At 49.4% G+C, this 24,265-nt stretch overlaps 2 protein-coding genes across 3 annotated transcripts; both read right to left on the bottom strand.

The window, feature by feature from the left end:
* Positions 1 to 1,464: 1,464 nt before the first annotated feature.
* On the bottom strand, positions 1,465 to 5,662 carry LOC103645851 (ubiquitin carboxyl-terminal hydrolase 22). Of its 2 annotated transcripts, XM_020548091.3 has the most exons (4): positions 4,354 to 5,662; positions 3,308 to 3,432; positions 2,435 to 2,832; positions 1,465 to 2,354 (listed from the first exon to the last, which is right to left on the bottom strand). In XM_020548091.3, the coding sequence occupies exons 1-4, from the start codon at positions 5,451 to 5,453 to the stop codon at positions 2,349 to 2,351; spliced, it is 1,629 nt and encodes a 542-aa protein (XP_020403680.1). In that variant the 5' UTR covers positions 5,454 to 5,662; the 3' UTR covers positions 1,465 to 2,348. The 2 variants fall into 2 exon arrangements, with proteins under 2 accessions (XP_020403680.1, NP_001340287.1); NM_001353358.1 differs by having other exon boundaries at positions 1,578 to 2,832; positions 4,354 to 5,367.
* A 2,105-nt stretch (positions 5,663 to 7,767) lies between these two features.
* On the bottom strand, positions 7,768 to 11,356 carry LOC100193522 (uncharacterized). The gene is made up of 4 exons (NM_001138634.2): positions 11,106 to 11,356; positions 9,819 to 10,040; positions 8,773 to 9,739; positions 7,768 to 8,160 (listed from the first exon to the last, which is right to left on the bottom strand). Exons 1-4 carry the CDS (start codon positions 11,243 to 11,245, stop codon positions 7,918 to 7,920), a joined length of 1,572 nt encoding a protein of 523 aa, NP_001132106.2. The 5' UTR covers positions 11,246 to 11,356; the 3' UTR covers positions 7,768 to 7,917.
* Between the last annotated feature and the right edge of the window lie 12,909 nt (positions 11,357 to 24,265).

The following is a 24,265-nucleotide window of genomic DNA, read 5'->3' as shown; positions in this document are numbered from 1 at the left end:
TCTCTAGCTAACTGTAGCAGCTAAGTATTAGCTCTCTGGTGCATTAAAAGTTTAAAACAGCTAAATTAAATAGGAGTAGAGTAACAGAGACAAGAGCTATCCACTCGTGAATGATGCTTTTCGTTCGCTGCTAGAAACAGGAACAGAGTTAGAGTTAGGAGGACAAACGTTTAAGGACAACTTGCGCGCGTGTGTATAGATGAAAACACACACACACACACAAATGGATGGCCCTACCATTGCTTTCCAGACAAACCCGGCGCACGCACCAGCAAGGAAGTGGCGCATGTCGCAGGCAGATGGTAATAAAGTGTGCCGTTGTTGATCGTTGTTCTGATGGACCATGACGCGTCCCCAGCACAGAACTGGAGTGTTTCCTAACTGCTTTTTACTGCAGCAGCAGCAGGACGTGATTATCTTATCCACGATGTTGGCACAGCTCGTCCGTCCGCTCCGGCCTAACTGAAGGAAGTTTCAGGTTCGACGACGGACTTTTTGTCGGTTTACTAAGGGGGTGTTTGGTTTTAGAGACTAATTTTTAGTCCCTCTAATTTATTCCACTTTAGTCACTAAATTGTCAAATATGGAAACTAAAATAGAGTTATAGTTTCCATATTTTGCAATTTATAAACTAAAGTGGAATAAAATGGAGGGACTAAAAATTAGTCCCTAGTAACCAAACACTACCTAAGCTCCAGATTGACCAGGGGATGATGTGATGCGCAAACCAATATACGGAGGAGGAACGCAACACGACTCGATCCCACGCATGCATGCATGGGACGCAACGAAACGATGGAAGCAACTGATGGGTGGAGTCGTCGGAGGCGGCCGGGCAAGGGCAACAGCTAGTACTACGAAGCAGGGGCGAGCAAGCAACGGACCGCCCGTACGTGTGCGTCCCAGAGTCTGGCATGGGCGCATGGCTTTAGTTGCTGTCACATGCCGGCGTGGTCCAGTCCAGTACGTGCGTGGGGGCGATATGATCCTGTGCCTCCACCAAGTCCAGCGAAGGTTGGGTGGACTGGGAAGCGGCATGCGTGGCGTGGCGCAGTGCGTTCCTTGTCGTTCCAGAAAACCACCTCCACCGATCAGATGGCTCTAAACGTCTGGTTACATGAATGCACTTATATAGGTGAGTGCGTAGCTGATTAAGGCAAATAACCATCACGTAATAGCAGGATACTATCTCCGATCGAACTAAACCTGTGAGCGCCCACTAATAATGCAGTACTACTAGCTTGATGCCGTCTGGCACAGGGCACTGACCTCAGATTGTTATACCAGTATACCACACATGGACATGGGTCGGAATCTACGATTAGCCTCACACTCATCACACCAACTCATACCAGAGCTCCAATCAGATTTTCAAGCGACAAGAGATGGCAAAATGCGACCCGCATGATGTCTGCATGTTCCTGCTCATCTCAGCACTGTAATGCCCTACATTTTGGTGGGTAGTGGGCACTATGACAACTGCTATAGATTTCAGCTCATTCATTAAGACAAAGACCAAGCGAAAAAAAGGCAAGGGAGCAAATACACAACAATCGGTATCAGCAAGAAACCCTCTACCTTCAGTAGAACAAGAATGCAATTGCTGACAGGAACACATTAAAAAAAAATCGGTTCCCTTTCTTTATGTTTTCTTTCCACGTTTTATACTCCTCTTCCTTGCTCCACCTTATATTGAACACAAGCACAACTGGTTAAGAGCATCCTCGCCAGTCACCACCACAGGTACCAAACGGTGAAGCACCTGAGTATTAAGGAAATCGCCACAACATATCCATTAGCCAGCACAATATAACTCAATGCATAAATTCAAGCATCTTCGCTTGGGCAGATGTCTGTCTGTAAAGAAAAAAATCTGCCGAAAAAGCTTTCTCTCTGATTGGAACTACAGGTCAGTGGAGAACGAAAAGATTTGACAGGCCATGGCTGTGCTGTGGATACGGCGCCCGTTTTCCCTCTCGATTGACGAACTACTACTACATGTGTATCTGATTCGGTGACAAATAAATTTATGGTGGTCTGGAGTTGTGTCATCAATGTTTGCTTCAGATCAGACTGTGGCTGCTCTTTCACAAGCTTTGTAGTAAAACGTCTTCTGCACGTAGAAGAGCATGTATGCCTGAGAAGTCCTGACGGTATGCTCCTCAACTCTGGTTACCCAGGCATCATCACATTTGTACCAATGATTGTTTAGCCTCAGATATGTCACATAATGGCCAGCTTCTAGCTTACCGCTATGTGTGATCACCGCAAATATTTCGAATTCTGACGACACTTCTGAAACTGCGTCCGCGTCACTAGCTTCTGCAGGAAATATACGGTTACCATATCTACTCCTGAGAATAGATGACGACAGGTAAGGTGCCATGTCAAGGGAAAAGGGAAACTGCAAACAGTGATCGACTTTCCTCGACACCTTTTTGACTGACGAATGCTCAAATCTCTTTATGTGAAAGCAGGAAACTAATGGAAGCCTGCGAATGGACATTTGCTTCAGGGACTCTTGCCTCTCGTTGCAGTGTTCACAGAAGAACTTCTGCTCGGCATCAAGTCTCTCAGACCTTGTAAACCTCTCCAAACACCTCATTAGAGTTAATACCTTGGAATTCACGCCAGCCAAGCCTCGCTCTCCATTGCGCACATGCGACTTTGTGTTTGCAACACCAAAAGAACTGTTATCTCCTGCATCCATGTCTAAGGAAATGTCCATACAGGGCTCAAAAGTTGTGGATGTGAACCCACAGCTTGTGCAGGTGACATCTGACCTCAGGATACCAGAAAACACTCTGTGAGCAATGCAACAATCCCCATGGCCTATTATGAGAACAAATGACAGAGTTAGGATTTGAAAATCATGTTCCAACAAATCAAATGAAAAAAAATCCACTTTATCAAAAAAAACATTGGGCTGATTTGTTCACCTAATACTACTGGAAAACTACCCCTTTCCTAACTGCCATTTTTGCTGAAAAGCAAGGTTATCCTCCAAAGAAATGTGGAACCAACAGTAAAAAAAATGTAGCTAGTACTCAGAGGTTTAGAGATTTGCTATTCTAACACATGGATCTAGCTGCACTTGTCTCACAGAGAAGTACGGAAGTGTGCTCTTGTTACTCCTATTATTAGATCCACCACTACATAAAATAAATGATCTTACCTTCATTAAGACAAATTTTAGAAAACTAACTTGCAATCTAGAAACAAAATATCATACATAGCCACTTGATACAAATTGACTGCAACATATGCAAAGGTCTTTTATCCCAAAAGTAGCAAAAGAGAAGCATACCTTGGGCATATGACTTTTGTTGATCATCCTTTATATTTTCATGGATATGATCAAGGATGGAAATAAAGAATTCATGAGCATCCTGTTGCTCGTAGCTTGCAAGGTTTGATGCATGCTGCCACCAACTAAAAAAATCACAATGATACTCAATAATCAGAAGAAATTTAAATACTTCTATTCAGGAGGTAGAATAAATAGATGTCATATTGTTTTCTATGCTCAGTCTCATAGAAGACCAGAAAAAAATAACCTAAGCATAGAATGCATATGGTCCATATATCCTTAAACATGGGAACTGTAATAAAATTTATCCAACATAGACCAAGTCCCCCAGAATACATACAAATTCACTTGGCCAAGCGTTACCTGCACTGAATTTGCAGATTTTCGTGCATTTTATCACTTTAAATGTTTTTAGACAGTTTAGTGACTGCTAAGTATGCCACATGACTTAAGCAGTTAGGCCGAACAGGTTAACTTGGGAGCTTAAGGTTCTATGTTTGATATAGGATAGGATGCCATGTCAGCAAACAATTGTCATGTATTGAGATGTGTGGCTGTTGTCACTGTTCCCCCTTTTTCATACTAGCACTACAATAAAATATAACGCTAAAAATGCCATGCCATGTCATTAATCAATTGCCATGTATTGAGACGTGTCACTGTGCTCCCTTTTCTACTAGCATTGCAATAACATATAATGCTAAAAATGCCTCCCTCTTCAGTTGCACATTCTCTGTTCATTCCATTTTGTATTAAGTAGTTCCATTTGCAATTCTGCACGATCATGGTCTAGTTGAAATACAAGGCATGTAATCCAAATAGCACTGTAATGTATCTTTGCAAGCAAGAAATACAACCCAACATCTCAGGCAAGATTCTCTTTCCCACGTTACAACTCATCAAGAACCCATTTTGGCTACCATAAATATTAACTTTGCTTTCCCAATACGCTATGGATCCAGCAGAAAGGAGTAAGGCATGCTGCTATAGGCCCGAAATGGCATCAACCATTGCGATTAGCGCGCGAGATCCAGAGTCCAGACCTATATAGAAACTTGGCGGGGCTGTATGGCGTGCGGTCCCCGGAGAAGGCCGCGGAGTAGATCTCGTCGAGATCACACGCGAGGCACGCGACCCTGTCGGCGTCTGAGGCGCGGTGCCTGACGGGCGTGCGGCGCGGGCAGAGGAACCGGTTGTGGCGATCACCGAGGAAGTAGTTCCGGAGCGGGGGCGCGTGGAGGAGCGCCTGGAGCACGGAGTTCATGAAGCAGGTGTTGCCGAGGTTGTTGAGCCCCCGCAGCCCCGCCGGCGCGGAGGCTGAGGCGGAGGTGGTGGGGTCCGCGGAGGTCATGAGCGCGAACTCGGCCGGATCTGGCGCCCACGCGCGGTAATCGACGCGCCGGCGCTTGCGGAGGGCCGGGGAGGCGGAGGCGGAGGCGGAGGAGGTGGAGGTGGAGGGGAGAAGCGAGGAGGACTGGGCGAGGAAGACGGCGTGGTCGAAGTCGGGATCGTAGACCTGGTCCCCGCAGGCGGCGCAGAAGAGCTCGGCGCGGTCGACGTCGACGGCGATCTGGTGGCCGGGCCCCGCGGAGGCGGAGGCGTGCGTGGCGGCGTGGGAGGGGCAGAAGACGGCGGCGCAGGAGAGGCAGGCGTAGAGGCGGGAGGTGGGGGACGGGGACGCGGCGGAGCAGGGCGAGCAGCGCGGGAGCTCGCGCGGGTCCCGCCGGATCTCGGGGCGGCCGAGCGGGCGCACGCGCAGGCAGCGGCGGAGGAAGCGCAGCGGGCGTGAGGACAGGCGGTGCGCGGCGAGGTGCGGGCAGGGCGGTGGCACGGACGGGGTGGACATCGGGGAGGGGAGGGGACGGACCGGGGTGTGCTGTGGTGGGGACGGCGGCGGCGGGTGACGGGGTGGCCGGGTCGGGGTGGGGGTGCGGCCGGTGGAGTGTGGCAGCGTGGTGCGGGGGGAGGTGGTGGTCTGGTACTCTGGTCCGATGGCGGTGGCGGTGCGGTCGCGGGGATGGACGGATGAGTGACGCCGTGACGGTATTGGTTCACTCACTGCGCGTAGCACACTAGCACTGCGATATCGGGATCCGCTGGGTTGCTGGGGCACGGGCGCATGGCACCGAACTTCGCATGCCATTGCCTATTGGTAAAGATGGTCAAATGGGCCGCCCGGCCCGGCCCGGTCGGATGAAGTCTGGCCCGCGAGGAACGATTAGAAAACTGGGGCCGGGCCTTTTAAACCCGTGAGCTTGATTCTCTGTCCGAGCCCGACCCACAGTGGGCCTAAACGGTAGCACGAAAAAAGCGGGCCGAAAAGCACGTTTTAGTGCAAAAAAGCGGGTTTAACGTGCTTAGAGGTAAACGGGCCGTGTCGGGCTAGCCCACCGAGCCTAGTTTCCTGTCCGAGCCCGGCCCGCTTATTCGTGCCGGGCCAGCTCGGGCCCGCATAGAACCGGGCCGTGATGGGCTCGGACCGGGCCAAACAGCGAGCTTCGTGCCAGGCTCGTGGGCCTCGTGCTTATTGGCCATCTATACCCATTGGCCATTCCATCGGGTTCGATGACAGGAGCGAATCACAAAATGACTAGAGATTCTCAAAATTTTAGATGGCTCGATCTGAATTTGCAAGCCTAGAGATGACATATAAGGCTAGACTCTAGAGACATTTCCAATTTACAAGCGTTAAAAGACCACATCAAATGATACTCCTCCTAAAACTCCTCCTAAAATAGTATTTGTTTTATAGTGTTAATGAATGAAAGAGTGTTAATGAATTCATACAGTATTTGATGTATGTGTATTATATGTGTCTAGATTTATTGTTATTCATTTGAATATGGACAAAAAAAACCTAAAACAAACTATATAATAAGACAGAGTGAGTATTTCACAATATGCCAATGTGAAGTCAGTTTTGCAAATAAAAAAACGCTCTAAGGCACTGTTTGTTTACCTCTAAAATTATATATAATCTAGCTTATGAATTATATAAGTAGTTAATGATCTGCTTATGAATTATCATAATCTATATATCTAGATTATATAATCCACCTAATAATTTATGAACTTATTTTAGCTGGATTATATAATCTACAAAGGAAACAAACATGGTCTAATAATTTGTAAACTTATTTCAGCTGGATTATATAATCTACTATATAATCTACAAAGGAAACAAACATGGTCTAGGATGTGTCCCACGAATAAGTTGCAGATGGGCACAAAACTTGTGTTAAGACTTAAAACGAAATGTTTATACAACAACAAAGGTCATGTCGTGAGAAGAAGGATGATCAGCAGGTCTTCCGGATCTATCACCAAAATCAACAGTCCAGTTATATGAAAGGCTATTTGCTTGCAACAAGAAACTGCTTGCTCAAAGATAGAGGTCTAGGCCACTTTTGCCAAGCTTTACCTGGTGGGTTAGTGTAGGCCAATATTCCAAAGAAGGTCTGTTTTAGTCCATTGCATGCTAAACATTTTTTGGTTCCACAAAGAGGACAAAAAAAACATCAATCGGCACTCTTCTTCGAGCATATTGGTCTTATCGGCAGAGGCGGATCTACGTGTAATGGAATGAGAGCATAGGCCCTCACTCATTTTTGTGTTGTAAGTATAAAAGACTAGATTTTCAGCGTATATCCTCCTCTGTTCAACTCAATTATTATGCTTTGGCTTTGACATTTGGCGCTTGTTGTTGTAAGTATATCCTCACTCTCATTTCATTCTGAGCCCGGCCCTACTTATCGGAATAGCTGCTCCTTTCTGGCTTTGCTAGGCCTAGGCAATCCAGCAAACTTTTTATCGCAACTTATTCTGAGAAGATAGTCTAAATATTTCCATTTCTCTTTCTGCATGATCTGCAGGTTTGGAGCTCCGTGGTGATATGCGCTGATTGATAACACGCAAGGCTCGTAAGATAACTCATAACTCGTCGACCATGCGAAAGTGCTGCTGGACTTGTTGATGACAAATGAATTTTCCCCATCGCCAGTGACCTTACCCAACGACCAGTACTAAGTGAAGTTTCATGGGTCATGGAACTCGCTAGCGCATTCAGATGCCGCCGTAAATTTTACTGCGCTCAGAGAACAGGGAGCTGAAACCGCGAGACACGTCGCTTCTGTCTTGGAGGAGACCATGAGCTTGCAGCTAGACCAAGGACATGCTAGTTTGAGTAGTTTCTTTTGCAGGATGCTGGATTTGATGAAACAGCCAGCAGAAGCACGATCTTATGCATAATGTATTTCTTCTATCATTTCCCGCCTCCTTTGTTCAATATTGGTTGTTCGCTTGGCTTTATCCCGTACCAGCTTTTACTGCTTCTACAATATTTTTATCTCTATAAATTATGGTTGTAGCAGTCCAAATAGTCGGCTTTAATTTGAAGCAAACAGTCAACCATCCGGGTCTATGGAAGCACACATAAATATTCTAGAAAAACACTTCCTGCTGAAAATCTGAGGATATTCATGTACTCACTTTTATAAACATCGTGATGTTATATATAAATAACAAGCAGTTAAGATTAGTCCCAGCGAAGACCAATTTATTCATTTGCAGCTTCCAAAACCAGATAGAGGAGCGCTGGCAGGATAAATTTACAGAGAAAGATCAGCCAGATCGAATGATCTTGAAACCGCCTTGTACCATGAATCCGCCCTCTTTTTCCTGTGCGCCTCATCCAGTTTCGGGCGGAAGACTGTCGTGTTCTCCTTGTGCAAACCTGCAAAAACCTTCTCCTTGGTCCAAACTCCTGCAGCCAACCCAGCAGCATATGCAGCTCCGAGGGCTGTGGTCTCTATGTCAGCTGGTCTGACAACAGGGCTGCCTAATAAATCAGCCTGCAGGCAGGAAGTAACCAAGCTATCCTCAGTCATCCAATGCAATTGCAAAGAAAATAAATGAATAAGATCTGTGCCAGGTAAGATCACACAAGTTAAGAACACATATCACCAAGCAAACGTGGATATGATGAATTGATGCATTGCAGTTCGCAACCTCCTTTTAGATTTTTTTTTCGTGATAGTCCATACTTGCGTCCTGCTGATTGGGTGATATTACTGGGACTGGGAGGAGGATGCAAGTAAACTTGTGCATCAATTTGCAGATGAACCAGATATCCAAGGATGAAAACATAGTTTGGACTTCATACATTGTAAAAAAAATGTACTACTTGAAACTGACAGTCTACTGCTGTTAGCATGCATAATTTGCCACGTCAGATTAACGGTGTTCTGAGTTGATCTTAATAGGAGAGAAGTACGGAGAGTTAGCATCAACTTCGTCCATTTCCAACGAGCCAAAAGCACTAACTGAAAGCATGGCCTTTTGGAGCAAAAATAACATGTACTGAAAACATGTTAGTATAATTGACCACAAATTCAATTCCTAAGATACATGGATAAGTCATAAGTGCTTGTATGTGAATAGAGAGAAGAGGTCATTTTCTTTACCTGGATCTGCATTAGAAGATTATTAACAGTAGCACCACCATCAACACGCAATAAGAACTCTCCTTCTGCGCTCTTTACTTCTCCTGCCTCTCCAGCATCCTTGTGCATGGAGCTGAGGACATCATTCACCTGAAAACACATACTCTCGAGCACTGCTCGAGCAATGTGCCCCTTATTTGTGAACCTTGTGATTCCGATGCAAATTCCCCTCGCATCATCTCTCCACCATGGTGCAAACAACCCATTAAATGCTGGCACAAAGTACACTCCACCTGAATCTGGCACTGTTTCAGCCAACTTTTCGATCTCAGCTGCTGACTGAATGATTCCAAGGCTGTCCCTCAGCCACTGAACTGCTGCGCCTGCAATTGCAATGGACCCTTCAAGAGCATAGTTAGTGGGTGCAGCTGGACCAAGCTTGTAAGCAATGGTACTAAGAAGGCCATGGGAGGATTGGGTAGGCTCTTCCCCTGTGTTAAGAAGGATGAAGGCACCAGTTCCATAGGTGCTTTTCGCTTCACCCTTCTGGCACAGCTGCCCAAGCATAGCAGCATGCTGATCTCCAAGACACCCCGAGATGGGAACTCCTGCAAACGGGAACTCTTTGGCGACCACACCGATTTTCTCTGAATTACTGATAATCTTTGGCAAAATCTCAACAGGAACTCCTAACACAGCAAGTGTTGGCTTATCCCAGTCAAGTGTCTTTAGATTCATAAGCATTGTACGAGATGCATTTGAGCAATCCGTGACATGCTGCCCACCAGCAACACCTCCTGTAAGGTTCCAAATCAACCAGGTGTCGATCGTGCCGAATAAAGCGTCACCAGTCCGGACTGCATCCTTGACAGCATCCACATTTTCCATCAACCATAATAATTTCAGAGCACTGAAATAGGTACTGATTGGCAACCCGCATGTCTCCACGAAGTGGGTCCTACCGCCTGACAGCTCATTTTCCAATCTCCTGTGTTGTTGAAGCATGATGAGAAGATTTGATGATATCGAATGTTAATAAAACGAGTGAATGATAAAAAGAAGGCGACCTGCAAACAGGGCTTGTGCGAGCATCCATCCACACAATAGCATTATACAGTGGACGGCCAGTGGATTTACTCCACATAACAGTGGTTTCCCTCTGATTTGTGATCCCAATGGCCTTCAAACCAGCAACCACATTGTGTTTACCATCTTTGGCTTTGCCAACTGCCTCTTTCATACACACCTTAACAGTCTCTATAATCTCCATAGGATCATGCTCAACCCACCTTTTAGTTCACACAAACATAGAAAGGACAAAATCAGAGACCATGACAACTGTCATCGCTTTAAACAGGAAGATGGGACTAAGATTACCAGCTACAGTGACTCGAGCAAATAGCATGAAACAGCGTGACTAAGGTATAGTAGATATCTAGCTTCATATCCACATATAAATGGAAATACTGAAATAAAGAAAACATGTGAGATTTCTAACAAAGCTTGGAAGTCACAGGTGCAAACAATATATCAAAGGTCAGAGTCAGATGATCAGCGCTCCTGAAAGTTCATCATGATAGCTTGTGAAACAGCATTACAGCACTACCATGCTTAAAGCAAATTAATTATGTAGACATGCTTAATGAACATAGGGAAAGGAAACCAAAAGGCGAAGCAAAAGTTGCCAATTGATGAGGCACCGAATTGGTCTAGCAGAGAAAGAGTTCACGCCTCATAGTGATCCTTTCGGTACTTTGTGGTGCTATATTTTCCCCTAGAATAATACTCATTTTCGTATGTAGAGGTAAATCTGATTCACTGATCATCTAAGTTTCTATTCATAAAAGAAAAACATGTAATCCTAGTTGTACATGGGAAAGTCCAGTGCTTCGCCAATTAAGTTTCTATTCATAAAAGAAAAACATGTAATCCTAGTTGTACATGGGAAAAACCAGTGCTTCGATTCTGCCATCCTAGCATGGCTTCAGCAATGGCAGTAGGAACTCTCCCTAACCTTCTGTAATACGTCTACTTGTTTGTTCAAAACAATGTTTTCTTTCTAGTTTAAATAAAATTTTCAGTAGGCGCTACCCCCTCCTGTTCTCTCAAAAAGTTAAGAGTAAGACAACTGGATAAAGCGGCTAACTCATTCAGATCTAACAGTTACTCTTCTAAACCTTTTCACAGTTCAGTCACAGTATCAAAACAAAAAAAAACAACATCTTTAAATTAGCCATTCCCTGATTCCCTCCAATACAACCACCGGTCCAGAATTCGCGCAATCCAAAAGCAAACAAACCCGCTACCCAACCGATCTCTGGCCCGAGAAGAACATGAAACCCGCCCGCACTCACCCTGCCTCCGGGTAGTGTTGCTTGAACTCGAGCTGGTGCGATGCGACGGGTTTGGCGTGGCGGTCGTAGACGATGAACCGGGTGCTTGTGGTGCCCTGGTCGATGGCGGCCACGTACACCTCCTTCCCTTTCCCCGCCATGGTCCCTCTCGCCGGCACGGGATCGGCCGTGGAGGGAGGGAGCAGCGACCAATGAAGTGGGAACGGGTGACTGGAGATGGGGCCGAAGCCGAACAAACAAATCGGTGGCAGTTGGGAGGAAGCCGGGCCCCTCGAGAGGCGGATGGGAGGGAGAGTTTATAGGCGACGACGGGCGGGTGGATCCGATTGGGACGGAGACGGACGGGACGGGGCAGGGTAGGCGGGGAAGTCAATGGCTGTCCCGTTGTCTACACTGCTCGTCTGCTCTTGCAATTCCGCTCCGCGCTTCTCGGGGCTCGCGCTCTCCTCTGCGCCGGGACGGCGGGACCTGACATGACGGGATTTCTGGCGTCCGCGTCAAAAAAAAAAAAAAGGCCTCCCCTCGGCCCTCGCCGACTGTGATCGGTTCGCCGACGGGCTCTTGAGTCCTGGCGAATCTTATCCGGATAGAGACGAGCCGAGATCGCATATATATATTTGAGTGCAGCTGCATGCCGGCAAAGTGCAGTGACAACCAACAGCTTGTTGGCTGTGGTTTTTAAGCTAGCTATTCGATAATTCGAACTATTATAGTTATGATTTATAAAGATAAAATACTATAGAAAATATACAAGCCAATGGATTAAAGCCGCAGCCAAGAAGGGGGTGTTTGGTTGCTCCTGCTAAAGTTTAGCTCGGGTCACATCAAGCGTTTGACTTTTAAATAGGAGTATGAAATATAGACACAACCAACTGGACTAGATTCGTCTCGTCTTTCAATCTTCGGCTGACAAATTAGTTTTATAATTCGACTATATTTACTCGGAACTGAGGTTCAAACCTTCGATGGGACATGGGCTAAATTTTAGCGGGGTGTAACCAAACACCCCTGAAGTATTCATGCCCGTGCCGATTGCTGCTGCAGGACAGCGGTACGGGTAGGTGGGTGCACGAGCACGAGAGAGTGGATGCGTGCCTCCATGGACTTTGCTTGCCGCAACCTGCAATTGGCGTATTTTTTTTTGGGTCCGAGTTATTAATTGTGACGACGATACCATCAATTTTCCACAAGAGAATACAATTGCGTAATGTTCTTCACTGTCACTGCCATCGGTTTAATAACAAGCAGTCAGTCTTTGGCTTTACATATCAGTAGTTCAGTACACGGTTAGCTGCTACAAGTCAACCTGCAGCCGTCGCCCGTCGGCGTCACCGCGCCAGCACCGGCGATGATCCTCGGTTCTCACGCCAAAGCTCCGTGACCTCCAGTTTCAATCTTTTTTGATGCAGTTTCTACATACGTTCAGAGGAGGCATTGCTGCCGAGTACTACGTGACAAGAAGCAGGACGAATCCGCCCTGGAATATATGAGAGAGAAAACTAGACGGAAACACCACGGATAGGCTTACGATACGGCCAAATCCCACCGAATCCTGCAAGGATGCAGAGTTAGCGCAGCTCGTGACGGAGACAGGCTGACAGCGCATCCGGCGACCTCTCCTGGTTTATTGACAAGTGCAAGGCGAGGACAGCCGGTCAAAATTTCGTTGGAATGGTCACCGTCCTAAAATACTAGTAACTCTTTAAAACTCCAAGTCTTACGAGTAAAATACCCTTGAACCAGCTAATAACTAGATGCCTTGTGACCTCTTCTGGTTTAATAACAAGTGTAAGGCGACGACAGCTGGGCAGAATTTCTTTGGAATGGTCACCGTCCTAAATAACTCTTAAAAACTCCAAAAAATACTCTCGAACCAACTAATAACTAGATGCCCGCCAGAATGATCAAAGAACACAGCGGGACATTCACCACAATAAAAAAACAACAATAGGTGGTTTGATGACTCGACAAACTTTCTTAGCATATCAGAGAACTCTCGGAAGAAGTGGATCGAAAAATGGACACCTGAAGCGCAAAAATACAAATCGGGTCTGGTCTAGATGCAAATTCGGTGTAGCCTACTTTGACAGTTTCATCATCCTAAAGTCAAACTCGAAAAAGGTAAAATCGTGGGGATGGACTACCCATACAATGTAATAATGGGAATAGGCAAATTGAACGCCTTTAAAGCTATAATGCATTCAGGCTATCTCTATATGAAAATGCTTAGACCTACTAAGGTCATCTTAGTATTCAAAAACCAAGAAGGCGTAAAAAGGGCTGAGAGAAACTGGACAATTGGAAGAAGAACAGTGCACAACATTGATGACATGGGACAGATTAAGCACCAAAAGGAACCAAAATCAAGGAGAAGGCCGCACCTTTAGATAACTAAAGAAAGTAATCATTTCTGATAACCTAAATGATTAGAAAGTCTTCTTTGGCACTAAGTTGTCCAAAGAACAAGAAGATCAAATGAAAAGATTCTTGTTCAAATAACAAAGATGTATTTGCCTAGTTTATAAATGATCTCGTCAACAAAAGCATAATTGAACATAACCTCAATGTTGACCCAAAGGTAAAGCCAAGAAAGCATAAGTTATGAGGAATGACTAAAGCTAGGGACGAATGGGCTCTAAAGACACTCACCACAATCTCCACTCAAACCACTACGCTCATTCTCTGCAACTCTCCCATCCCCACTTTTGCCTTGCAGTACCCCCAACTCCTCTCCCTCGCCCCACCATGTTCGTAGTCTCCTTCGGTTTTAGCTCACAACAAATTCAGAACTCAGAAACCAATAGTTAGTTGTACGAGCATCACTACGGTTTCTATATTATAGATAGACTTTGCTTCAATGGGATAGTTTTTCAAACATGATCCAAACTCGTAGATTAGGTTAATGCAAATGTCGAGGTATGTGGTTTGGAGTAAGACAAGATCAAGTTCATTCTCTCGCTTTTTTCCATGCTCTAGAGATCAAGGACGGTGAGGGAGGAGGTACTGGACTGTAGATGACCAAATGTTTTATGCCTAGCGGGCTGCCTCGAGGTACGACTAATTTAATAGTGTCAAGGTTCGGCCCGGCAGACACAACTCATTTGATAGTGTCACAACATGGCCCGACATGATTCAAAATAGACCCATGCTAGTTCAGACCGAGAATCGTGTCATTCATGGACCTCTCGACCCACAACGCGATTATACTTTTTGTTTTTGGATATAAATATATGTGTCGGCGTTTCGACCCCGGGGGGTCCCTGGACCGACGAGTAAATTTTCGTCGCGTGCCCCAGCCCAGATGGGTCAGCGCGAGACGGAGCACGAAGGGGGATCCAAAGGAGGGAGACAGGCGAAAAGGGGAAGCTCGCGGCCTTCGTGTTGTCCTGCGCCCAGGTCGGGTGCGCTTGCAGTAGGGGGTTACAAGCGTCCGCGGGGGAGAGAGCGAGGGACTCTACGCGTCGTCCCGTCCTCCCGCGCGGCCAACCCTCTGTAAGAGGGCCCTGGTCCTTCCTTTTATAGGCGTAAGGAGAGGATCCAGGTGTACAATGGGGGGCGTAGCAGAGTGCTACGTGTCTAGCGGAGGAGAGCTAGCGCCCTAAGTACACGCCATCGTGGCGGCCGGAGAGATCTTGGCACCTGGTTCGTGTGGCGTCGTGGCCGTCGGAGGAGCGCTGGAGCCTGGCGGAGGGACAGCTGTCGGGGCTGTCGAGTCCTTGCTGACGTCCTCTTGCTTCCGTAAGGGGGCTGAGAACCGCCATCGTCATGGAGCGTGCGGGGCGCCATCATTACTTGTCTGGCAGAGCGAGCCAGATGGGACGCCGGTCTTGTTCCCCGTAGCCTGAGTCAGCTTGGGGTAGGGTAATGATGGTGCCTCCTGTTGACGTGGTCGGTCTGTGCCCTAGGTTGGGCGATGTGCAGGCTCCTCCGAGGTCGAGGCCGAGTCTGTCTTCCATGGCCGAGGTCGAGTCTGAGCCCCTGGGTCGGGTGAGGCGGAGACCGTCGGCTGAGGCCAGGGCTGAGTCCGAGCCCTGGGGTCGGGCGAAGCGGAGTTCGTCGTCTTCCGGGGCTGAGCTCGAGTCCGAGCCCTAGGTCGGGCGGAGCGGAGTTCGCCGTCTTCCGGGGCAGAGCTCGAGTCCGAGCCCTGGGTCGGGCGGAGCGGAGTTCGCCGTCTTCCGGGGCTGATCCCGAGTCCGAGCCCTGGGTCAGGCGGAGCGGAGTTCGCCGTCTTCCGGGACTGAGCCCGAGTCCGAGCCCTGGCTCGGGCGGAGCGGAGTTCGCCGTCTTCCGGGGCTGAGCCCGAGTCTGAGCCCTGGGGTCGGGCGGAGCAGAGTTCCCTATGGTGCCTGAAGCCGGGCCTGACTGTCTGTCAGCCTCACTCTGTCGAGTGGTGCAGCAGTCGGAGCGGCGCAGGCGGCGCTGTCCTTCTGTCAGGCCGGTCAGTGGAGCGGCGAAGTGACTGCGGTCACTTCGGCTCTGTCGACTGGAGGACGTGTGTCAGGATAAAGGTGTCAGGCCACCTTTGCATTAAATGCCCCTGCAATTTGGTCGGTTGGCGTGGCGACTTGGCCAGGGTTGCTTCTTGGCGAAGACTGAGCCTCAGGCGAGCCGGAAGTATGTTCGTCGCTGGAGGGGGGGCCTCGGGCGAGATGGAGATCCTCCGGGGTCGGCTGCCCTTGCCCGAGGCTGGGCTCGGGCGAGGCTTGATCGAGTCCCTCGAATGGACCGATCCCTGACTTAGTCGCACCCATCAGGCCTTTGCAGCTTTGTGCTGATGGGGGTTACCAGCTGAGAATTAGGAGTCTTGATGGTACCCCTAATTATGGTCCCCGACAGTAGCCCCCGAGCCTCGAAGGGAGTGTTAACACTCGCTTGGAGGCTTTTGTCGCACTTTTTTGCAAGGGGACCGGCCTTTCTCGGTTGCGTTTCGTTCCGGTGGGTGCGCGCGAGCGCACCCGCCGGGTGTAGCCCCCGAGGCCTCGGAGGAGTGGTTTGACTCCTCCGAGGTCTTAATGCCTCGCGCAATGCTTCGGCTCGTCTGGTCGTTCCCTCATGCGAGCTGGCCGTAGCCCGGGTGCACGGTCGGGTCCCAAGTTCTCGGGCTGGTATGTTGACACTGTCAACGGTTTGGCCGGAGCCGGGTTTGCGAGAGCAGCCCCGAGCCTCTGCACAGGGCGAGAGGACGGTCAAGGACAGACTCGACTTTTTTACATACGCCCCTGCGTCGCCTTTCCGCAAGGAGGAGGGGGGAAAAGCGCCATGTTGCCCTCGAAGGGCGCCGAACATGGTGTCTGCGGTGAGCTGCTGGCGGGTAATCCGAGCGGACGTCCGTGCCCCATTTGCTAGGGGTCGGCTAGAGGCCCAGAGGTGCGCCCAAAAGTACCTACGGGTGATCTGCCGGACCCGGTCCCCTGTCGACGGGGTCCGAGGGCTCGATGCCTCCCTCTGATGGGATTCCGTTACAAGATCGTTCCCGCTGGTCTCGGAAATGTCCTAGGGTACCTCGGGAGCGCAGCCCGAGCCTTGGTTATGTATCGAACGTACCCATGGTCATCCCTCGCTCTATGTCTGAGGCGGCTATGAACCCTTCGAAGGCCAGCCTACGAACCCCTGATCAGTAGTGGGCGCGGAGCCCGAGTGGCCTGAGGCGGCCGTTGAACCCTTCCGAGGGGCCGGCCTTCGAACCTCTGACCAGTAGTGGGTGTGGAGCCCACGCGCTCTGAGGCGGCTGTTGAACCCCTCCGAGGGGCCAGCCTTCGAACCTCTGATCAGTAGGGAGGCTCGGAGCCTGGTTCCTTCATGGAGAAGGATCCTTTTCGGGGTATCCCCCTTTCTCGGTCCCTGTTGTAAGAGAGAGAAATAGGAAAAGGAAAAGGATACGAAATCGAATGACATGGCGTACCTTTTTTGACACTGTCATTATGGCGAAGGCGAAGCGTCGCTTGCTTCTCGTGCCAGGGGCGCCGCCTGTCGCGCCGCGGAGTTAATGCGACGGAGCGGGCGGTTCGCGAGGTGGCCGTTGTGCATGCGCGAGCCGTTCGAGGAACGGAACACGGGTGCGCCGTCTTCACGCTGTGAGAGAGGGTTCTCTCGCTGCCCCCGGATGGGACGTAAGCTTGGCTGACGATGTGACCGCCGCTCCTGCCTGCCTGCCACCGCCATTACTGCCGGCCCATTTTTGGCCGTATTGACCGTCGCGCCAGGCTGGCGCTGCTGGGTCGTGCGTAAGGTTGCCTCGAGTCGCGGTACCGGTTCCGCAGTCGAGGAGGCGTGGCAGTGGCGCGAGTGGCGGTGCAGTTGCTCGCACGTAGCATCCGGCGCGCCGGTTGCATGACGCGTGGGCCTGGGCCCCCATGCTGGGCGTGTTGGAAGTCGGAGAAGTGCGCCCACTTGGCGCGGTTGCATGCTGCCTGCATGGCTGCCCGCCCTTTCACCCGCTGGTCTGGGCGAAAGTGGAGGGATGCTTGTAACCGCTGGACGGTTGCATGCACCACGCGCGGCGGTTTGGCTTCTTCTGCCCTGGGCCAGCTTGCATGACGTGTGGGACCCAGCCCCCGCGCCGTAGGGGGAGGACCTTGGAGCGTGTTGGAGAAGACCCAGCCCATGACGGCTGGGGACGCAGGTAGGGAGAGTCGCCTTTAAAAGGAGGGTGACCCCCTTGAAAGGCGACCACGTCTTCGCGCTCCCTTATGCATCGTGTCTTTCCACCTTCCGAGCCCCCGGATGGGGGACACCCGCAATCCTTCCACCTTGTCGTTGGAGGAACGCAACTTTGGGGAAGTTGGTACCTTTCAGCCATCGTTCGGCTTCAAGGATTTTCATCATGCAGCCCGGCTGCATCCCCTCGCCGGTGGTCACCCGAGACGGTGACCACTAGCCCCTGGATGGGGAGAGGCAAACCGGGCTGCAATCTTGGTCCCGCCCTCAGCTTCAAGGATGTTCATCATCCTTGCTGGGGCGGAGAGCGAGGCGAGCCGGGGCTCTATCTCCTGCGCGGGCCGGTTGGCCACCACCTCTTCCAGCTTCTGGTGGTGGAAACCATCCTCCATCTCTGCGAAGGAGACGTCCTCCAGCCATGCCGGGGAAGGCGAACTGTTGCTGCCCAGCTAGGATGCAACATTCCGCCCTCTTCCTCGCTTTCGTGGCGAGGGCGGGAGCGAGGACCTGCCGGTGCGCTTCGGAGCGGCCTGCGTTCGCCATCGCGGCGTTGGTAGAGAGGCAGGCGCCGTCGTCGGTGCTGACGTGGTGGCGGCTGGGGGGGAGCTTCCCCACCGTCGAGGCCGTCAGTGCCGCCTACGGGCCGGCCTCCGGTTCTTTGGCTTTGATGGCTGGTTCGCGTCCCTTGAGTGGGGACGCGAACGAGAGCCTTCCGGTGGCCGCGTCCGTCCTGGTACCATGGCTGCTGCTGTAGAGGTCGTCGGCGAGTCGCCCGGATCTTGTCGTCCCGCAGGCTCCCCGGTGTGGAGGTTGTCCATACCTGCGGGGACGGAACCGGAGTTCCGTTTGTGATGGCACCTTGAATGCCGGTGTTTTCGTTCATTGTGGCTGTCGAGGCCTGAACGTGTATGTATTTTTGGCGCGGAGCCGTGTTTTTTCCTCATTTTCGAGCACTAAGACTCGCCTGTTGGTTGTCTGAACCGCTTCACCAAGCGTGAGTCGCCCCGTGCAAAGGTGACGAGTGAGGTATCCATATCCCGGAGGCGTAGGAGTCCCTGGGCTCGGTCGGCCTTGCTGTCCGAGGCTTCTCTTGCTTAGTTAAAGGAACCCCTCGGCCGCTCTTCGATGAGCCGAGGCCAGGGGTAGCGGTGTCAGCACGGACAGAGGCAGAGTTGGCTCGAAAAGAAGACTTGGTCGGCCGGAGCTTGGCCGGGTCGTCCGTTAGCGGGACCGACGCCGGAGTTGATCTGCCGAGGCCTCGGGGTGACCAGCCGAGCCGCCTGCTCGAGCCGGATTCTCGGAGAAGACCCTAGCGGCGATGGCCCGGACGTGATGATGACGTCGTCCTTTAGAGTGGAGATCCTCGGACCGCGTCGCCGTCCGAGGCTAGGTCGGACCTCGCCGAAGGTGCAGTTGACGCCGAGGGTGCTGCTGCTCCCTTCAACCGTCAAGATCCGAGCCTGCAGGATCGGATTATCTTGTAGTGTGTGTTTTCTGCGGCCGCCGAGGCCCAAACACACCCTCTCCGTGTTGTAAAGTTGCGCTTCTTTTCCTCTTGTTTCGAGTATCTGGACTTTTTCGTCGGTAACAGAATTGTTTGTGAAAGGGAATTAGGCTTACACCTAGTCCCTAATTAATTTTGGTGGTTGAATTGCCCAACACAAACAATTGGACTAACTAGTTTGCCCAAGTGTATAGATTATACAGGTGAAAAAGGTTCACACTCAGCCAATAAAAAGACCAAGTTTTGGATTCAACAGAGGAGCAAAAGGGCAACCGAAGGTCCTCTGGTCTGGGAGCACCGGACTGTTCGGTGTACACCGGACAGTGTCCGGTGCACCACCGGACAGTGTTTGGTGCACCAGAGGACTCTAACTTGAACTCGCCACCTTCGGGAATTTCTAGAGGCTCTCGCGCTATAATTCACCGGACCGTCCGGTGCGCCAAGGAAGATCAGCCTCAGGAACTCGCCAGCTTCGGGAAACTCTAACGGCCAGTCCGCTATAATTCACCGGACTGTCCGGTGTGCACCGGACTGTCCGGTGCGACTCCGGAGCAACGGCTATCTCCGCGCCAACGGCTACCTGCAGTGCAATAAATGCGCGCGCAGCGCGCGCAGAAGTCAGGCGCGCCCATACTGGCACACCGGACAGCAAACAGTACATGTCCGGTGTGCACCGGACATCCAGGTGGGCCCACAGGTCAGAAGCTCCAACGGTCAGAATCCAACGGCAGTGATGACGTGGCGGGGGCACCGGACATGTCCGGTGTGCACCGGACTGTCCGGTGCGCCATCGAACAGACAGCCTCCCAACGGCCACATTTGGTGGTTGGGGCTATAAATACCCCAACCACCTCACCATTCATTGCATCCAAGTTTTCCACTTCCCAACTACTACAAGAGCTCTAGCATTCAATTCTAGACACACCAAAGAGATCAAATCCTCTCCAAATTCCACACAACGCCATAGTGACTAGAGAGAGAGATTTGCTTGTGTTCTTTCGAGCTCTTGCGCTTGGATTGCTTTCTTCCTTCTTGATTCCTTCATTGCGATCAAACTCACTTGTAATTGAGGCAAGAGACACCAAACTTGTGGTGGTCCTTGTAGGAACTTTGTGTTCCAAGTGATTGAGAAGAGAAAGCTCACTCGATCCGAGGGATCGTTTGAGAGAGGGAAGGGTTGAAAGAGACCCGGCCTTAGTGGCCTCCTCAACGGGGAGTAGGTTTGCAAGAACCGAACCTCGGTAAAACAAATCCACGTGTCACACTCTTTATTTGCTTGTGATTTGTTTTGCGCCCTCTCTCGCGGACTCGTTTCTTTATTACTAACGCTAACCCGGCTTGTAGTTGTGTTTATATTTGTAAATTTCAGTTTCGCCCTATTCACCCCCCTCTAGGCGACTTTCAATTGGTATCGGAGCCCGGTGCTTCATTAGAGCCTAACCGCTCGAAGTGATGTCGGGAGATCACGCCAAGAAGGAGATGGAGACCGGCGAAAAGCCCACTACAAGCCATGGGAGCACTTCATCGGAAGAGTCCCGCTCCAAAAGGAGGGAGAAGAAGAAGAGCTCCTCCAACAAAGGGAAGGAGAAGAAATCTTCTTCTCACCACAAAGAGAAGAAGGAAAAATCTTCTTCCCACAAGCCGCATCGAAGTGGGGACAAGCAAAAGAGGATGAGGAAAGTGGTCTACTACGAGACCGACACTTCATCAACATCGACCTCCGACTCCGATGCGCCCTCCGTAACTTCTAAACGCCAAGAGCGTAAGAAGTTTAGTAAGATCCCCCTACACTATTCTCGCATTTCTAAACATGCACCTCTACTTTCCGTCCCATTAGGCAAACCACCAACTTTTGATGGTGAAGATTATGCTAGGTGGAGTGATTTAATGCGATTTCATCTAACCTCACTCCACAAAAGTATATGGGATGTTGTTGAGTTTGGTGCACAGGTACCGTCGGTAGGGGATAAAGACTATGACGAGGATGAGGTGGCCCAAATCGAGCACTTCAACTCTCAAGCGACAACAATACTCCTCGCCTCACTAAGTAGAGAGGAGTATAACAAAGTACAAGGGTTGAAGAGTGCCAAGGAGGTTTGGGATGTGCTCAAAACCGCGCACGAGGGAGACGAGCTCACCAAGATCACCAAGCAGGAAACGATCGAGGGGGAGCTCGGTCGGTTCCGACTTCGCAAAGGGGAGGAGCCACAACACATGTACAACCGGCTCAAGACCTTGGTGAACCAAGTACGCAACCTCGGGAGCAAGAAGTGGGACGACCACGAAATGGTTAAGGTTATTCTAAGATCTCTCATTTTCCTTAACCCTACTCAAGTTCAATTAATTCGTGGTAATCCTAGATATACTAAAATGACCCCCGAGGAAGTTATCGGGAATTTTGTAAGTTTTGAGTGCATGATCGAAGGATCGAGGAAGATCAACGAGCTTGATGATCCCTCCACATCCGAGGCTCAACCCGTCGCATTCAAGGCGACGGAGGAAAAGAAGGAGGAATCTACACCAAGTCGACAACCAATAGACGCCTCCAAGCTCGACAATGAGGAAATGGCGCTCGTCATCAAGAGCTTCCGCCAAATCCTCAAGCAAAGGAGAGGGAAAGACTACAAGTCCCGCTCCAAGAAGGTTTGCTACAAATGTGGTAAGCCCGGTCACTTTATTGCTAAATGTCCATTATCAAGTGATAGTGACAGGGGCGACGACAAGAAGGGGAGAAGAAAGGAGAAGAAGAGGTACTACAAGAAGAAGGGCGGCGATGCCCATGTTTGTCGGGAGTGGGACTCCGACGAAAGCGCAAGCGACTCCTCCGACAACGAAGACGCCGCCAACATCGCCGTCACCAAGGGACTCCTCTTCCCAAACGTCGGCCACAAGTGCTTCATGGCAAAGGACGGCAAAAAGAAGGTTAAATCTAAATCCTCCACTAGATATGTATCCTCTAGTGATGATAATGCTAGTGATGGGGAAGATAACTTACGCACTCTTTTTGCTAACCTCAACATGCAACAAAAAGAAAAACTTAATGATTTGATTAGTGCTATCCATGAAAAGGATGACCTCTTAGACACCCAAGAGGACTTCCTTATTAAAGAAAATAAGAAGCATGTCAAAGTCAAAAATGCTTACGCTCTAGAAGTAGAAAAATGTGAAAAACTTTCTAGTGAGCTAAGCACTTCCCATGAAACAATAGACAACCTTAGAAATGAAAATGCTAACCTGTTAGCTAAGGTTGATTCTCATGTTTGCAATGTTTCAATTCCCAACCCTAGAGATAATAATGATGATTTGCTTGCTAGGATTGAAGAATTGAACATTTCTCTTGCTAGCCTTAGAATTGAGAATGAAAATTTGCTTGCTAAGGCTAAAGATTTTGATGTTTGCAATGCTTCCATTTTCGACCTTAGAACTAAGAATGATATCTTGCATGCTAAGGTTGTAGAATTAAAATCTTGCAAACCCTCTACATCTACCATTGAGCATGTTTCCATTTGTACTAGATGTAGAGATGTCAACATTGATGCTATACATGATCACATGGCTTTAATTAAACAACAAAATGATCATATAGCTAAATTAGATGCTAAAATTGCTGAGCATAACTTAGAGAATGAAAAATTTAAATTTGCTAGAAGTATGCTCTATAGTGGGAGACGCCCTGGCATCAAGGATGGCATTGGCTTCCAAAGGGGAGACAATGTCAAACTTAGTGCCCCTCCTAAAAGATTGTCCAATTTTGTTAAGGGCAAGGCTCCCATGCCTCAGGATAACGAGGGTTACATTTTATACCCTGCCGGTTATCCCGAGAGCAAAATTAGGAGAACTCATTCTAGGAAGTCTCACTCTGGCCCAAATCATGCTTTTATATATAAGGGTGAGACATCTAGCTCTAGGCAACCAACCCATGCTAAGTTGCCTAAGAAGAAAACTCCTAGTGCATCAAATGATCATAACATTTCATTTAAAACTTTTGATGCATCTTATGTTTTGACTAACAAATCCGGCAAGGTAGTTGCCAAATATGTTGGGGGCAAGCACAAGGGGTCAAAGACTTGTGTTTGGGTACCCAAAGTTCTTGTGTCTAATGCCAAAGGACCCAAAACCATTTGGGTACCTAAAGTCAAGAACTAAACTTGTTTTGTAGGTTTATGCATCCAGGGGCTCAAGTTGGATAATCGACAGCGGGTGCACAAACCACATGACAGGGGAGAAGAAGATGTTCTCCTCCTACGAGAAAAACCAAGATCCCCAACGAGCTATCACATTCGGGGATGGAAATCAAGGTTTAGTCAAAGGTCTTGGTAAAATTGCTATATCTTCTGACCATTCTATTTCAAATGTTTTTCTTGTAGATTCATTAGATTATAATTTGCTTTCCGTATCTCAATTATGTCAAATGGGCTACAACTGTCTATTCACTGATATAGGTGTCACTGTCTTTAGAAGAAGTGACGATTCAATAGCATTTAAGGGAGTGTTAGAGGGTCAGCTATACTTGGTAGATTTTGATAGAGCTGAACTCAACACTTGCTTAATTGCTAAGACTAACATGGGCTGGCTCTGGCATCGCCGACTAGCACATGTTGGGATGAAGAATCTTCATAAGCTTCTAAAGGGAGAGCACATTTTAGGACTAACCAATGTTCATTTTGAGAAAGACAGGATTTGTAGCGCATGCCAGGCAGGAAAGCAAGTTGGAGCCCATCAACCGCATAAGAACATCATGACGACCGACAGGCCACTAGAGCTCCTACACATGGACCTATTCGGCCCGATTGCGTACATAAGCATCGGCGGGAGTAAGTACTGTCTAGTTATTGTGGATGATTATTCTCGCTTCACTTGGGTATTCTTTTTGCAGGAAAAATCTCAAACCCAAGAGACCTTAAAGGGATTCTTGAGACGGGCTCAAAATGAGTTCGGCTTAAAGATCAAGAAAATTAGAAGCGACAACGGGACGGAGTTCAAGAATTCTCAAATTGAA

Source organism: Zea mays, chromosome 2 (assembly GCF_902167145.1).
Source record: "Zea mays cultivar B73 chromosome 2, Zm-B73-REFERENCE-NAM-5.0, whole genome shotgun sequence".
Classification (NCBI taxonomy): Eukaryota; Viridiplantae; Streptophyta; class Magnoliopsida; order Poales; family Poaceae; genus Zea; species Zea mays.
The sequence above is the reverse complement of the archived record's forward strand: the minus strand, read 5'-3'. Positions and strand labels throughout refer to the sequence as shown.

Coding starts and splice junctions, on each gene's coding strand:
- LOC103645851 (NM_001353358.1), bottom strand. CDS start 5,156: ATGTCCACCCCGTCCGTGCCACCGCCCTGCCCGCACCTCGCCGCGCAC. Junction 3,433..4,353: donor CCCGCCAAGTTTCTATATAG/GTCTGGACTCTG, acceptor TGATTTTTTTAG/TTGGTGGCAGCATGCATCAA. Junction 2,833..3,307: donor ACAAAAGTCATATGCCCAAG/GTATGCTTCTCT, acceptor TTCTCATAATAG/GCCATGGGGATTGTTGCATT.
- LOC100193522 (NM_001138634.2), bottom strand. CDS start 11,245: ATGGCGGGGAAAGGGAAGGAGGTGTACGTGGCCGCCATCGACCAGGGC. Junction 10,041..11,105: donor CAACACTACCCGGAGGCAGG/GTGAGTGCGGGC, acceptor GTGAACTAAAAG/GTGGGTTGAGCATGATCCTA. Junction 8,161..8,772: donor ATCTTCTAATGCAGATCCAG/GTAAAGAAAATG, acceptor TCCTGCCTGCAG/GCTGATTTATTAGGCAGCCC.